We start from the raw sequence: 14,424 nt of genomic DNA, 5'->3' as shown, positions 1-14,424 counted from the left end.
TGTAACGTGACATGAACCCAAGGCCTTCCCCATGGGTACTGAACTTGGCTATCAGCCTCTGCTCAGCAACTTTGTCATTGACTGTCCCGAAGTCCGCCCTGGAGGACAGTCACCCAAAGGTCAGAGGTCAGAGGTCAAATGTCCTGGACCGCTGAAGTGTTCCCTGACTGTTGATTATTGGGCAGTGTCCATTCAGAATATAGTTTTAGCGAGTTTTGAGAAGATTTGTATCTTGGTTGAGGTTCTGGATATAGGTTTGCTCGCTGAGCTACTAGGTAACATCTTCAGTGAGCCTCCGGATGAAGCACTGCTGGTGTTTCCTGCTTTCTATTTATATGTTCGGGTTTCCTTGGCTTGATGTAATGTCCTTTTTCTCGAGGGTGGTAAATGGGATCCAAGTCAATGTGTTCCGGTTGGAATGCCATGCTTCTATGAATTCTCGTGCATGTCTCTGTTCAGCTTGTCCTAGGATAGATGTGTTGTCCTTCCTCATCCATATGTGAGGATACTAGTGAAAGAGGGTCATGTCTTTTTGTGGCTAGTTGGTGTTCATGTATCCTGGTGGCTAGTTTTCTGCCTGTTTGTCCAATGTAGTGTTTGTTACAGTCCTTGCATGGTATTTTGTAAATGATGTTAGGTTTGCTCATTGTCTGTGTAGGGTCTTTCAAGTTTATTAGCTGCTGTTTTAGTGTGTTAGTGGGGTTGTTGGCTACCATGATGCCAATGGGTCTGAGTAGTCTGGCAGTCATTTCTGAAATGTCTGATGTAGGGGAGAGTGGCTAGGATTTCCGGGACACGTTTTTGTCTGCTTGTTTGAGTTTGTTGCTGAGAAATCGGCGGACTGTGTTCATTGGGTACCCATTCTTTTTGAATATACTGTATAGGTGATTTTCCTCTGCTCTGCGTAGTTCCTCTGTGCTGCAGTGTGTGGTGGCCCGTTGAAATAATGTTCTGACGCAGCTTTGTTTGTGGAAGTTGGGGTGATTGTTTCTCTAGTTCAATATTTGGTCTGTATGTGTTGTTTTCCTGGATGTCCAGGATACATGAACATCAACTAGCCACAAAACGACATGACCCTCTCTCACTAGTATCCTTACATACAGATAAGGAAGGACACCACTTCGACTGGGACAACACATCCATCCTAGGACAAGCCGAAGAGACATGCACGAGAATTCCTAGAAGCATGGTATTCCAACTGGAACCCTATCAACAAACACAATGACTTGGATCCCATTTACCACCCCCAAGAAAAGTAACTGGCAATGACATCACCATAGGAAATGATGTCACCACAGGAAATGACATCACCAAGCCAAGGAAACCCAAACATATAAATAGAAAGCAGGAAACACAGCAGTGCTTCGTCCGGAGGCTACTGAAGAGGTTACCCTAATATGGTGACGAAACATAAAAATTAACCTTCCAGCTCAGCGAGCAAACCTACATCCAGAGAATATAGTTTATAGTTTGGGAGAAGATTTGTAGCTCGGGTGCTCATTGTTGTGGTTCTATTCACCAAGCTGACAAATTCCCAGCTCGGCGAACAGAACCACAACAACATATAGTTTATTCTGTGAATTCAAAAAATCCTTGCACAAATCAATTATATCCCCTGTCCACCCCTACTCATACAGGAGGAGAATTCATAGAATTCTTCAATATCCTCAGGAATTACCAAACCTCCATCAACCTAAATGAACAACATACAAGGAAAGCATTAATATCCTAGGTACCATAGTATTCAAATTAGAGCACAATTAAACAAGCAAAGATGTATTTCCCGTGGTAGCTGACATATGTACAAAAAGCCAACATATTAAATGTACCTTCCATAGATTGGTACGGTCATAATGCATTGCCATCATATATGCACAAAGTCGGAACATTTTAACCAAGCAGTCACTACCCTCTTTACTACATCCCGGATCTCAACTCCAAGATTTACATTTAATAACAGAGTGTTCATTACAATAGAATAATGCACTACATTTCCCACCATGCAGCAGTTGTTAAACAAATGCAGCATTAAGCTATAGATTTCATTATCAAGTTTTCATTACATCAAGGATTTTAAGTTTTCCTGGTTTGGGAGTGTCTGAGCACTCATTTTCAGTCTCTTTCTCTCCACTCAACACACCTAGCAGCCTCTTTCCCTCCCCTCCCTTCCACTCTCCCTTGCAGCTAGTGTTTTGCATTCTAACTTCCTATGTTGGTGTTGAAAATGAAAGCAGTAAATTTAAGTTTGTCTGTTGTATGTAAGTCTTCCATCCTATAACCACGTCACCATTTAATGAGCGAGTGTAGTAACAGAAAGGAATTTATAACAGATTATACTTTAAGATAAGACTGTTACATATCAAAACAGAGACAAAAATCACATTGATACATTGTGATCCAAACATCTGGAACACTTAAAACCCCTTCACTCGGAGAATCCATTTGGTTCTGACCAATCCAGTGTGCAAGCTCACTGGAGATTGAGTAAGTGTAAAGAAAAGCAGAAATCTTTAAGTGAAGGGAAATCAGCCAAATGTACTTCTGCTAAGAAAACAACTGGGGGAAATAATGTTTATTTTTAGCTTGCAGATTTTAATGCCCTCAAAGTTTTCATAGGACCAATTTCTTCATTTAATTTTACTGCTGATTTACTCGACCTTCCTTTTTCACGTCTTGTGTTATGCGAAATGACATAGATAGTAAATGATGTTAAAAATTGGCTAAAAAAGAAAAGGGAGAAAACAGATTCCAGTGTCAAAAGCAGTTTTTCCATTGTGGTTGAAGTGGAAACCAACATCCCACAGGATTCAGTTCAGTTCACTGTGGCTATCAAATTTTATGTACAGGGAGTTTTGGCAAAATCTGTAGATGATAGCAAATAGAAGGCACAATTCATTCTTTAGAAAAGGAATAATAAGCCAAGGGCATGGAGCAAATGGTGAAGAGGTTTAAAGTGCATTTCAAATGTACAAATATCATGTGATACATTTTGGAAAAATAATAATAATAAATAAAGATAAATTTGATGCTTTGGGGATAAAGATCCACTAGACAATAATGGCAGCACATAGGGTTAGTAAAGCTGTTAAAAAAGGTAACACGAGTTTAACACTTTCATCACCAAAGCTAGATATATGGAGTCATAACAAGCTCTAAATGCAGTATGTGATTCACATGGTAGGAAGAATATTGAGGACACAACACACATTCACCAAGATATTGACTGGTAAGAGGAAAAACAAATTCAAAACTAATCTTTTGAAAATTATGACTAAATTATTTGAACATTGCAAATTGAAAGCCATAGAAATGTACAGCTCAAAACACACCCTTTGGTCCAACTTCTCTATGCCGACCAGATATCCTAAATTAATGAAGTCCCATTTGTCAGCATTTGGCCCATATCCCTCTAAATCCTTCCTATTCATATACCCATCCAGATGCATTTTACATGTTGTAATTGTACCAGCCTCCACCACCTCCCCTGGTAGCTCATTCCATACATGCACCACCCCCTGTGTGAAAAAGTTCCCCTTAAGTTCCTTTTAAATCTTTCCCTTCTTACATTAAAACTCTGGCCCCTGGTTTTGGACTCCCTTACCCTGGAAAAAGACCAGGATTTTTCCTAAAGCAGGGAGAGCAAAATTGAACACTACTCCAAAAATGGCCAAACTAATATTCTGTACAACCGCAACATGAATCCCAACTCCTATACTCAATGCACTGACCAATTAAGGCAAGCATACTAAATGCCTTCTGCACTATCCTGTCCACCTGCAACTCCACTTGCACTCCAAAGTCTCTGTTCAGCAACATTCCCTACAACCTTACCATTTAAGTGTATAATTCCTGCCCTGATTTACCGTACCAAAATGTAGCACTTCACATTTATCTTAATTAAACTCCTGAGCGCATTGGCCCATCTGATCAAGGTCCCCTGTTATACTGAGGTAGCCTTCTTCGCTGTCCACTGTGCCAACTATTTTGGTGTCATCTGCAAAGTTACCTCCGAAATTCACATCTAAATTAGCGTGATGTAAAGGTGGTTAAATCTAAAGGATTAGATAGTAGACAGAAGCAGACTGTTTTCAGTAACTTAAGGCTCTAAAATAGGAGGCCTGACAAGATTAAAATTAGAGATTTCAAAGGAGAAACAGGACTTCATTTCCAGCCTTAGTGGTTGAATTTGAAACTACATCATTTATCACTGAACTGGATAGATGGATTGAGGAAAAACAGTTGAAAGGATGTAAAAGCAGAGTTGGCAAATGTAATTAGAACTATTTGTTTGTGGAGGGTTAACCCAACACAAACGATTTTGGTTGAATGACCTGCACATATGTACATATTTCTTTTGAGAAATACATGGCTTTTCCTTGCTTTCAGTCCTATTATTTGCTGAAATGGTTTGTCCTTTGTGCTATCTTCCCACTTTCGTGATATCCTTCAAAGCTTACTGGAGCTATATTAATATCTGGTTGATCAAGTTCTATTTTAAGCTCATATCCAATGCTTAAGCCTAACACCCAACTGTGCTGACCTTATATACATAGGAACCTCAACCATCCGAATGTTGGATTATCCGAAGAAGATCTCAAGGTCCCCATAGAAACATTACATCAAAGAGGTGTTTTCAACACCGATTACGTCTTTTGTTTACAACGATTAAAAAATGAACTCGGCTTACTGAAATGCTGCGGAGAAGAGTCCTGAACATCGACGAGAGGCCAGCCACCCTCTCCAAAGGACTGACCGTCTGCCCACAACCTCCCTCTCCCCCACCCCCCCCCAACACTTTCCCTGGAGTTCTACAAAGGGGTGTACCCTAAACCCTGCTTCCCTAGTTATTTCTCCAACACTGTCCTGTACAGGGGAAAGGTGGAACTTGTCAAAAAGTTGCAGTAAAAAATTGTGTGTGTGGCTGCATGTGTGTTTGTGTGCTATTTTGAGACCCCCCCACCCCCACCCCTCCCCCGCCCGCCGCGGTCCAAAAGGCAGCAGCAGGCTTGCGTTTGGTGTCCCAGAGGAGGGAGGGGTGGGGGGAGAGGCCTCAGCAATGCTGCAAATCTCGTACATACAAGTGCGTGTCTGCTCACAAACTGAAGACAGAGAGAGGGAGCAAGGCAGGGAGAGTGAGGGAAAAGGAACCTTCAGAAAACCAAGCCCCATAGGAGAATCCTTGATTCAATTAACTGAATAATCAATTATCCGAACGAAATACGACTCGTCCATCTCATTCAGATAATCAAGCTTCCTCTATACTACTGGAGCTGACAATACAGTTATCTCCGCCCTCCCATACAATCAGCTAGTCATGTTTAAACGGTAGAGACAAATCAACATAAGAGTCATATAACACGGAAATAGACTCTTCAGTCCATAAGCAAAGAAGATATGGTTCTTGGAGTACTTACTTGCTTGTGGGGAGCTCTCAGCAGATGCAGAGGAAGTTTCATTTTCTGTGAAAAGGAAATTTTAGAAGAGGAAATATTTGAAAATCTAAAATTCAAACTGTCCGTAAGTAATATGCTCAATTATTTATTACACCAAACAATATTCACAAACATGTGAAAGGTAATGCATGTACTGAGAAACAGGCACTTATATGCAGTACATTTACAACAGAACACTAAATGTCTAAATGTCTTGCAGTATGCCATGTTGACATAGTCTGATGGACATTAAAGCTACACTATTACCGTAGTTAACCCTTTGAGTACGAGAGGAGCAGTTTTGCTTCAAAATGAGCAATAGATTTAACATTTTAATTTTATTTAATAAACAGTGCAAATGAAGAAATGCTGTCAGGTTCCATAGATTCATCTAATTCTAGTATAAAGCATTTAGGATTTGAATGCCAAAGCTTGAGATGTTAGATGACAAAGTATTGGATGTGCACATTTGGAAGGTTGTAAGGAAACATGTCACTACTCAAAGGGTTAAAATCAATAAATGCTTGAAAAAAAAATAAACATGTACCTAGGTGTGCTCTCACATGTGCCCGGAAACAGCTGTAGTACTTGTACTTCTTCCCACAGGCACCGCATATATAGGCCCCTGAAACAAAGAAGGAGTCAGAATATATGCAGTGGCTGTTCACTATTCAGGTGCAGAAAGATATGATTTTTAAAATATTTCCTAAATAAAAAAGGCCAAGTAGTAAGATTTTCATTTAATTTGAAAAATACCAGCCACTAACTTCATGAATTACCTTATGTGAGTCTTAAACAACATACCAGTGACCCTCTAGAGCTTGGAGTACAATTTTTCCTTTTCCATTATAAACAAATTCAACAGTACCAAAGTGATGAACAGAAAAACGAAATATATTCTGGATGTAGGTTTGCTTGCTGAGCTGGGAGGTTCTTTCCAGATGTTTCATCATCCTACTAGGTAACATCTTCAATGGGCCTCCGGTGAAGCAGTGTACATGATTCCTGCTTTCTATTTATATGTTTGGGTTTCTTTGGGTTGATGATGCCATTTCCTGTGGTGATGCCATTTCCTGTTTTTTCTCAGGGAGTGGTAGATGGTCATCCACCCCACCTACCACCCAGTGAGAAGGAGAACTGGAAATGACATCACCAAACCCAAAGAAACTCAAATATATAAATAGAAAGCAGGAATCATGTACACTGTTTCGCCAGACGCCCAATGAAGATGTTACCTAGTAGGGTGACGAAATGCCTGGAAATGAACCTCCCAGCTCAGTGAGCAAACCTATACCCAGAACCTCAACCTGAGCTACAAATCTTCTCAAAACTCGCTAAAACAAAATATGTATTACAGCTGCAGACACAGCTCAATGCTGCAGTAAAAATGCATGCCAAATCAGTAGATATGAGCAGTGCAATTCACTGCCAAATGCTGTTTTGCACAATGAGGATTGGGGAGATAGTTTCTTTTTCAACCTCAACCAAATGGTTTTTTAAAAACATAAAACTATTTGTACATGGTCCTGTCATTAGAGAGTTTTAAAAGCCATTTTTAACTTCACCAAAATGCATTCGATAAAATTGGCATCTAATAACAAGAAAGAAATAGGTCTTCACTGGAGTATAAAGCAGTAGCAAAAACAAATGCTGGAAATGGACAAAAGATAACAAAAACGAGAAACATAGGTGGATTAACCATCAGACATTTGGATGCCTGAGATAATTCTCACAATGGATAATGACATGAAGTGCAATAAAAGGAATTAGTAGCAAAGACAAATAGCATATGACCAGCTACAGCAATAGGAGATATTAGAGAGGAAGAAAAATGACTATAGGGAAGGAAAGCTGTCAAAATAGCAAGATTGAACAACTCAAAAAGAAGAAATGGAATTCAAGCTCCACTATTTCTCATCTTCCTCAACATACCCATCTTACAAAGTTTATGTGGAGGCAGCTAGCTATATCAGGTATGGATAATGTTTGAAATTATTAAAATTGATGTGAAGTTCAGAGGGTTATAAAGTTATTCCTTGAGCTTGCACTGAACAGTGCAGTAGGCCAAAAATAAAAAGGTCAGAATGGGAGCAAGGCTGAGAATTCAAGTGACAAGGAGCTGACAGCTCAGGATTAAATGTGCAGGTCAAATGGAAGCATTTGGTAAATGATTATTTAAATCGATACTCAGTCTTCTCAAGTGAGCAGGTCACTGCACAATAAACAGCAAGAACAGTGTACTAAGATTGAAAATATATCTTCTAATTCAAGTACGGTCTCAAATGTAGTACACAAATTTCCAAGTGCAGGTTCCTCCACAGTGGGGAGATCAAATAAGATTGGGAAAGAGAATTTGGACCTTTTGTCTTAGCATATTTTTGACAATGGAATTTGCATATTTGGTGCTGGACCATGATTTGTGCTGTTAAATCTCACCTGGTTTGTCTAGTTTCTATTTCAGAATGGACCTACTTTGGGCTCTCTCATTTAGTTTACATTTCTCCTAATAAGCTTCATTCCATCATCTGTTGTAATGATCACATCAGTATGCTTTGTTTTTAGGCACATTACGTCATATTTTCTTATTGTTTTACTCTTTCTTCCACTCTACTAGGATCTATTTAAGTTTGTTTCCTTCTTTTGTAAGAGGATAATGAGTTTTACGCTAAACCACATCTTAACTTTCTCCGAAGATGATTTTATTATCACAGTAACTATGAACATAGGAATCAGATAAACAAATTTCTTCAATTTAGTTAAAACCCTTAGTTAGTGCTATGCCTGAGAAAACTGATCCTTAATTATAATATGCGAAATTATAAAACTAATTAGTGCACAAAGTGACAATTATTAAAACTGAACCCCTTCCTAAAATGTCAGGTATTGTTCATTCCTTCCTTATTACTAAACAAATCATTAAAAGCCTGCAGAGAGGACTTTAATTTCTCTATTGTAATGTGCTCCTAATTGTGAATTAGTGGTCACTGGATCAAAGCAACCCCTGCTGCAGCTGTTCATTTCTCAAGAATACGTATGCCCGACCTATGAGGAATATACCAGCATTTCTGCACCAAATATAAAAACATATTAGTTCTTTATTCTGAAATGGTTTATGCTTCAAGATTGTTTCTAATAAAGATTCTTCAGCAATTGGATAAATATACAATTTTGGAGCAAAGATGTTTAGAAAGTGACAAAGGATACTCAGTACTCATAGGGTTAACTATTGATCGTCATACTGTAATTAAGTTCTTTCAGACCAAAATACTGTGCTGGAGAATAATAGCACTAAAAATCTTTGCCTGAAACAGACAAAATTCAAATGATTCTTCACAACACAGTTACTGCATTATTTCGTCAATTTTTTTCAAAGAAAAGAATAACAAAAAACTGTCAATGTGACATGATATGATCCATGCTGCTTGTTACCTTTGGAATAGTCAAGATGCAGCAAAGATATTTCATAATGCAGGTATGAATAAGATATTGCTGAAATAATTCAGGACTTGAATACGTCAAAGCATGCTGTTTAGAAGCAACTTGCGGCTTTAAAAAATCTTATTCGTTACTTTCAATATAAACAGCAATTGATCAATCCAACTAATTTTTGAAACATACCTAAAATATGTTCCCTTTGAGATCTCACCTTTGAGCTGCATTCTTTGTCTAGAATGACTGACAGTGCAACAGACTCTTCCAAAATCTCGATAGCCAATTTTGCTCTGTGCTTAGTGAACATGCACTGTTTTGTGCAGGTAGTTTATTCATTATTTCTCAAGGTTACAGCACAACTTTACATGGAGGCATACTTAATTTCGAGCATGAGCAGTAAATAAATTCTTAAGTGTGGCTGTATTGTGCAACCCTCACATGAAACCAATATCACAAAATAATACATTGATCATAAATTGCAATAATGGCCCAGATCGGAGGTCGACACACATTTATAATCCCGACAAAACAAAGAGGAAATGATCCTGAGCAATGTGAAGCAGAAAACCTGATTGGGTTCACTCCAGCTACCTGCAAAGACAAACTTAGAGGAGATCAAACTAAAATCCTGCCTACCACCAGGCAGTTGAAATCAATTCATTAAATTGTGGGGAGGCAGGGAGGTGGTTTTGGAAAGAAAGAAACGAAAAGAAACGAAAAGAAAGAAAAAATCTTGCTACACTCCAATGTACTTCAAAATTAATTACAGGAAACATTTCTCTGCAAAACAAAGTGATGTATAAAAGCAAATCTTCGTCAGTTTAAAAAAAAGGTAAAGCTCAATACTATTCAATAATAGATTGATGCCAAGAGTACTCACTTAAGGAAACTATTAATGTGAATTACAGCTATGAGCTGCAATTTAATCATATTTGTACTTGAAAAACATAGATTTCAGTAAAATACTGTGATAAAAAGCAACAGCTGCTATATTTTGGCAATGTTTCTGCTCTACATCATTTTTCTACTTATTTGTAGAATCAATAGGCTACATAGTTACTCAGTACACGTGCTACTGGAACTGACAATTAAGACTACTCCCTACACAATAAAAATCTCACCAAGAAAACAGTATAATGTCAGGACCATTCTTACAGTCCTCTGTTATATGGGGCCCACCAAAGGAAATACAAAATGATTGCTTAATAAAGTTTTTAAAATTGCAGAGTAAACTGGGCACCAAATTGTGGAAAAATCAAAAAGATTAATGCTAAACAATGTGAATTCTGTGGACATTTTCCCCCCAAGTTCCTTTACTTTCACACATCCCAACCAAGTTAAACAATGAACAGTATTTTTCTTTTGGTTGCAATTATAAACTTGTAATTATTTTCACTCACTTAGTGAAGCCTGCTGTTGTGGTTTCCACTCCATATTCTCTTCTCTGTCATTCATTTGGATTGGTGTGCCAGGCTGCCCATCAAAGTCTGTTGAGAAGTAATAAAGAAATTAGTGTATGAGATTTGATTGAATATTGTAGTGTGTTCTGAAATAATTCCAAACTAAAATGATAAGAGAACTAATGCAAATAATCAACAAGGACTCATGTTTGTTTACTATCTAATCAACCCTGCTAAAATTTGAATATGTACAGCCAGGGAGTGGGGTCAGGGATGGCAAAGGACAACATTTCCTCATCGAAGGGAAAGCCCCACCTTCGCAACTATCGAGAAAACAAATCATATGTTTGCCTTTGTGACCATTTTCTAAACCGTCCTTAAAATTCTCACACTCCTTGATATTTACACATCATATTAAGTCATTTCCCAAAAGAATAATAGAAGGAATTAACAGAAATAAATTTTAGATCTGGTATATAATGAGACACGGTGAATTCACACTCTTACAACAAAGGAACCTTTGGAAGTGAGGTTTATGTTAATTCTAAGTGTAATATAGCTAAGTCCAAAATTAAGGTTCCAAATTGAAGCTAACATTATAAAGAGAGAAGACCAACTTGGTTGAGCTGGATTGTTTGAGACTGTATGACAAGATATAAAAAGACATAATCCTGAAATATATATTTCCTTGAGGTCTGCACTCCATGGGTCGAATCAAGGTGTCTCCATTATCGCTGCAGATATTATTTTTGCCTTTCCCTACATGCTAGAACAGTTCCTGTAAATTGTAAAGTACTATGTGCAATTTCACTGTTCAAGTGAGGAGGGTACAAGAAATGAGGGAATAAGCAACCATCCAAATACACATAAAAACAGCTGCTTTAAGACCCTGTTCAAAAGGGCTACAGCACTCCCGACCTACGGAGGGAAGAAGAAGACGACCTCTGTGTTCGCCAAGAACGGATATCCCCGCAACGTCATCTGCAGATGCTGAACAGACAAACAGTGCAATGAGAAAATGCCACGACCGAACTCACTAGCCACGCTAGCTTACATAAAAAAATGGCTCAGTACTGATTGCCAGTCTTCTCTGACTACTGGGATTCATGACAGCCTATAAACCGACCACCATACTCAGCCAACAACTCACCAGGACAAAAGACGCGATACCCATCTTGTGCAAGACTAATGTAATTTACAGGATTCTATGCAAAGACTCCATGAAATACTATATAGGGCAAACAGGCAGACAACTACCAATCTGCATTCACCAACCAGCCATTTAATGTCATGACCAGCTGTCCCGAGTAGCTATGCACACAGGTGACAAGGGCCACAAATTCGACTGGGACAGCACAACTAAACATAGGACAGCAAGAGAATTTCTAGAAGTTTGCCACTCAGCCACAGACTCCATCAACAAGCACACTGACCTCGACCCAATATACTGGCCACTACAATGAACAACTGCAACCAGCAACCAGATGCAACAGAAACTGAACCAAATAAATTCCAGAAGACACAGTATAGCGGTCTTTCACAGAAGGCTCCAAAGCACTGAATGTCACCTAGACAGGGGACAAAACATCTGCAAATCAACTTCCTAGCTCGATGAATGTACCGACATCCATGACAAATAAGAGAATATAGGCCAATCATAGGAAAAATTCTCAAATGTTAAATTTAACATTGATCTCACTCTTTGTGCACCTTTTCTGCAGCCATAACATTGCATTCTTTGCTCTGTGCTATTACCCTAATACACTGTGTTGTATGACCTGCCTATAATAAAACGCAAAACAGAACATTCCACTGTACAAAGGTATACGTGACAATAATAAGTCAATTCAAAATAGAGAAAACAAAATCCACTGTTAAGCAGCTGGTGACAACAGTCGAATAAAAAGAATCAGCTTCACAGAATCATAGAATCTCCACAATGTGGGAGTGTGCTATTCGGTCTATCGAGTCCACACCAACCCTCTAAAGACATCCCATGCATGCTCACCCCAAGCCAGTAACCCTGCATTTCCTATGGCTAATCCACCTAGCCTGCACACCCCTGGACACTAAGGACAATTTAGCATGGCCAATCCACTCCCTCAAATGCTGCCTGACCTGCTGTGTTTTTCCAGCAGCAATCTACCCAAGCTGTACATCTTTGGACTTTGCAAGGAATCTGGAGCACCCAGAGGAAACCCATGTAGACACAGAGAGATTGTGCAAGTTCCAACGGAACCAAATAAATTCCAGAGGACATCAGGCTGGAATTGAACGCAGGTCTCTGGCACTGTGAGGCAGTGTGCTACCACTCCACCTTGATTAGGTATTCAATGCAGATTTTAGTGTCTGAAATATCTATTTGGAATTTTTGAGGTATAAAAGGGAACCAGTGAAAACATTTAGATTTTCAGAAAGCTTGCTTTAAGATATCCCACAATGGACATTGTGCACATGGGACTGGAAAACAAATATTATGGATTAGGGATCAGTTAACCGATAGTAGGAATAAACAAGCCACTCTCACAACTGGGTATAACTTAAGTGGACTGTCACAAAGGATCTCAGCTATTTATAACCGGTGTCAAATTATTTAAACGAGGAGAGAAAATGGAAGAGGGAAAAAATAGTTAGAAAGTTGAGACTATTGAATTAATCACCCATAATAAACCTCCTGAATTTTATAGCCATTGACTTCAATCATGATACACCAGAAACTGATTTTTTTAAAAACATTATTTGTGTATTCTGCCTTCTGTTTAATGCCTCAAAAAAGGCATGTAATCGCTATTATTATGTAACGGTTCTTACATTCTTATGAGATGTTTATCACACAAGGACAACTGTGATGGCTGGGTCCTTCTGCATTGTAAACTATTATTATTACACAAACAATTTATTTTAAACAGAGAAATGATAAAACTCTCAATACCATGTATTTTAAAATAAAAAAATTTGCAGCACATGGAAAATATCACTTGGTTGATGAAAGGAAAAGAATGTAATTTCATGGATAACTTCTTGTTCAAAATAATTGAAAGTCAGTCACGAGGATGGGACCGGTTATGCTGAAGCAATAAAATCCAACTTTCTTTGGTCACCCAGCAATTGTCAGACATGAAAATCCCACATACCTAAAAATCTCCTATTCGAGTTACTGACAAATCCATCATAATCTAAACAAAGTTGTGACTGAGACTAGATACAGGTGCTTGTGATCTCATATTATGCCTCTGATAAACATCACCTATCCTTCTTCAAATTCTAAATATGAAAGCTTGCAATCAGTTTGTCAAGGTTCAACATAAATTATGAAAAAAATCTATTACAGCATTCTCTAAAGTCTGGTCAAACATTTACACCTCCAAATATTTTTTTAAAGTACCTAGGACCTTGGTGCTTTTTGTATACAACTAGCTTACCAAAATTAAATAGCACTTGAGAATTGAGAACCCTAATAATATTTTCATACTTTAGAACAATGCAAACAATTACAAAATACATCAGTAATATACAGTAGACAATTTTCCAACTAGGTGAAAGTGAGGACTGCAGATGCTGGAGATCAGAGTCAAAATTAGAGTGATGCTGGAAAAGCACACTAGTCAGGCAGCATCCAAGAAGCAGAAAAATTGAAGTTTCGGGCAAAAGCCCTTCATCAGGGACCTTCCTGATGTAGGGCTTTTGCCCAAAATGTTGACTTTCCTGCTCCTCAGATGCTGCCTGACATGCCGTGCTTTTCCAGCACCACTAATTTTGACCATTTTCCAACTTCTAACACCAAAGTTGTTTTTGGCTGAATTCTGATTATTTAAACACTTGCCCTGCCAAAACTGGATAAACAAAATAAAATGACAGATTTCCAGTTCTGATCATATTGTAGAGCCTCAATAAGTGGGACATTTTCCTTTTAACAAATTTTTAATTTGCTGATTTTCCTCTCTTCTACCTACAATAAGCTGCTGAAATGATACGGGATGTGTGTGCACTTGGAAAGGCAAGGACCGATTAGGGTTGTCAACATGGCTTTGTGCATGGGAATTTGAGAGTCAATAACTTTTTTTAGATTAGATTAGATTCCCTACAGTGTGGAAACAGGCCCTTCGGTCCAAACAGTCCACACCGACCCTCTGAAGAGTAACCCATCCAGACCCATTTCC

At 38.5% G+C, this 14,424-nt stretch overlaps 1 protein-coding gene across 5 annotated transcripts in view; it reads right to left on the bottom strand.

Annotated features, from left to right (window-relative positions):
* The window catches only part of znf618 (zinc finger protein 618), a 120,568-nt gene that overhangs the window by 29,598 nt on the left and 76,546 nt on the right, over window positions 1-14,424 (bottom strand). For 3 of the 5 annotated variants that reach the window (XM_072565617.1, XM_072565618.1, XM_072565620.1), the window contains 3 exons: window positions 10,265-10,351; window positions 5,980-6,057; window positions 5,415-5,459 (listed from right to left, as the gene is read on the bottom strand). In XM_072565617.1, coding sequence (XP_072421718.1) covers window positions 5,415-5,459; window positions 5,980-6,057; window positions 10,265-10,351 — 210 coding nt within the window. The remainder of the gene's footprint in view (window positions 1-5,414; window positions 5,460-5,979; window positions 6,058-10,264; window positions 10,352-14,424) is intronic. The other 2 variants (XM_072565619.1, XM_072565621.1) reach the window with 1 other exon arrangement.

This window comes from Chiloscyllium punctatum, chromosome 49 (assembly GCF_047496795.1).
Source record: "Chiloscyllium punctatum isolate Juve2018m chromosome 49, sChiPun1.3, whole genome shotgun sequence".
In the NCBI taxonomy this organism is placed as follows: Eukaryota; Metazoa; Chordata; class Chondrichthyes; order Orectolobiformes; family Hemiscylliidae; genus Chiloscyllium; species Chiloscyllium punctatum.
The sequence above is the reverse complement of the archived record's forward strand: the minus strand, read 5'-3'. Positions and strand labels throughout refer to the sequence as shown.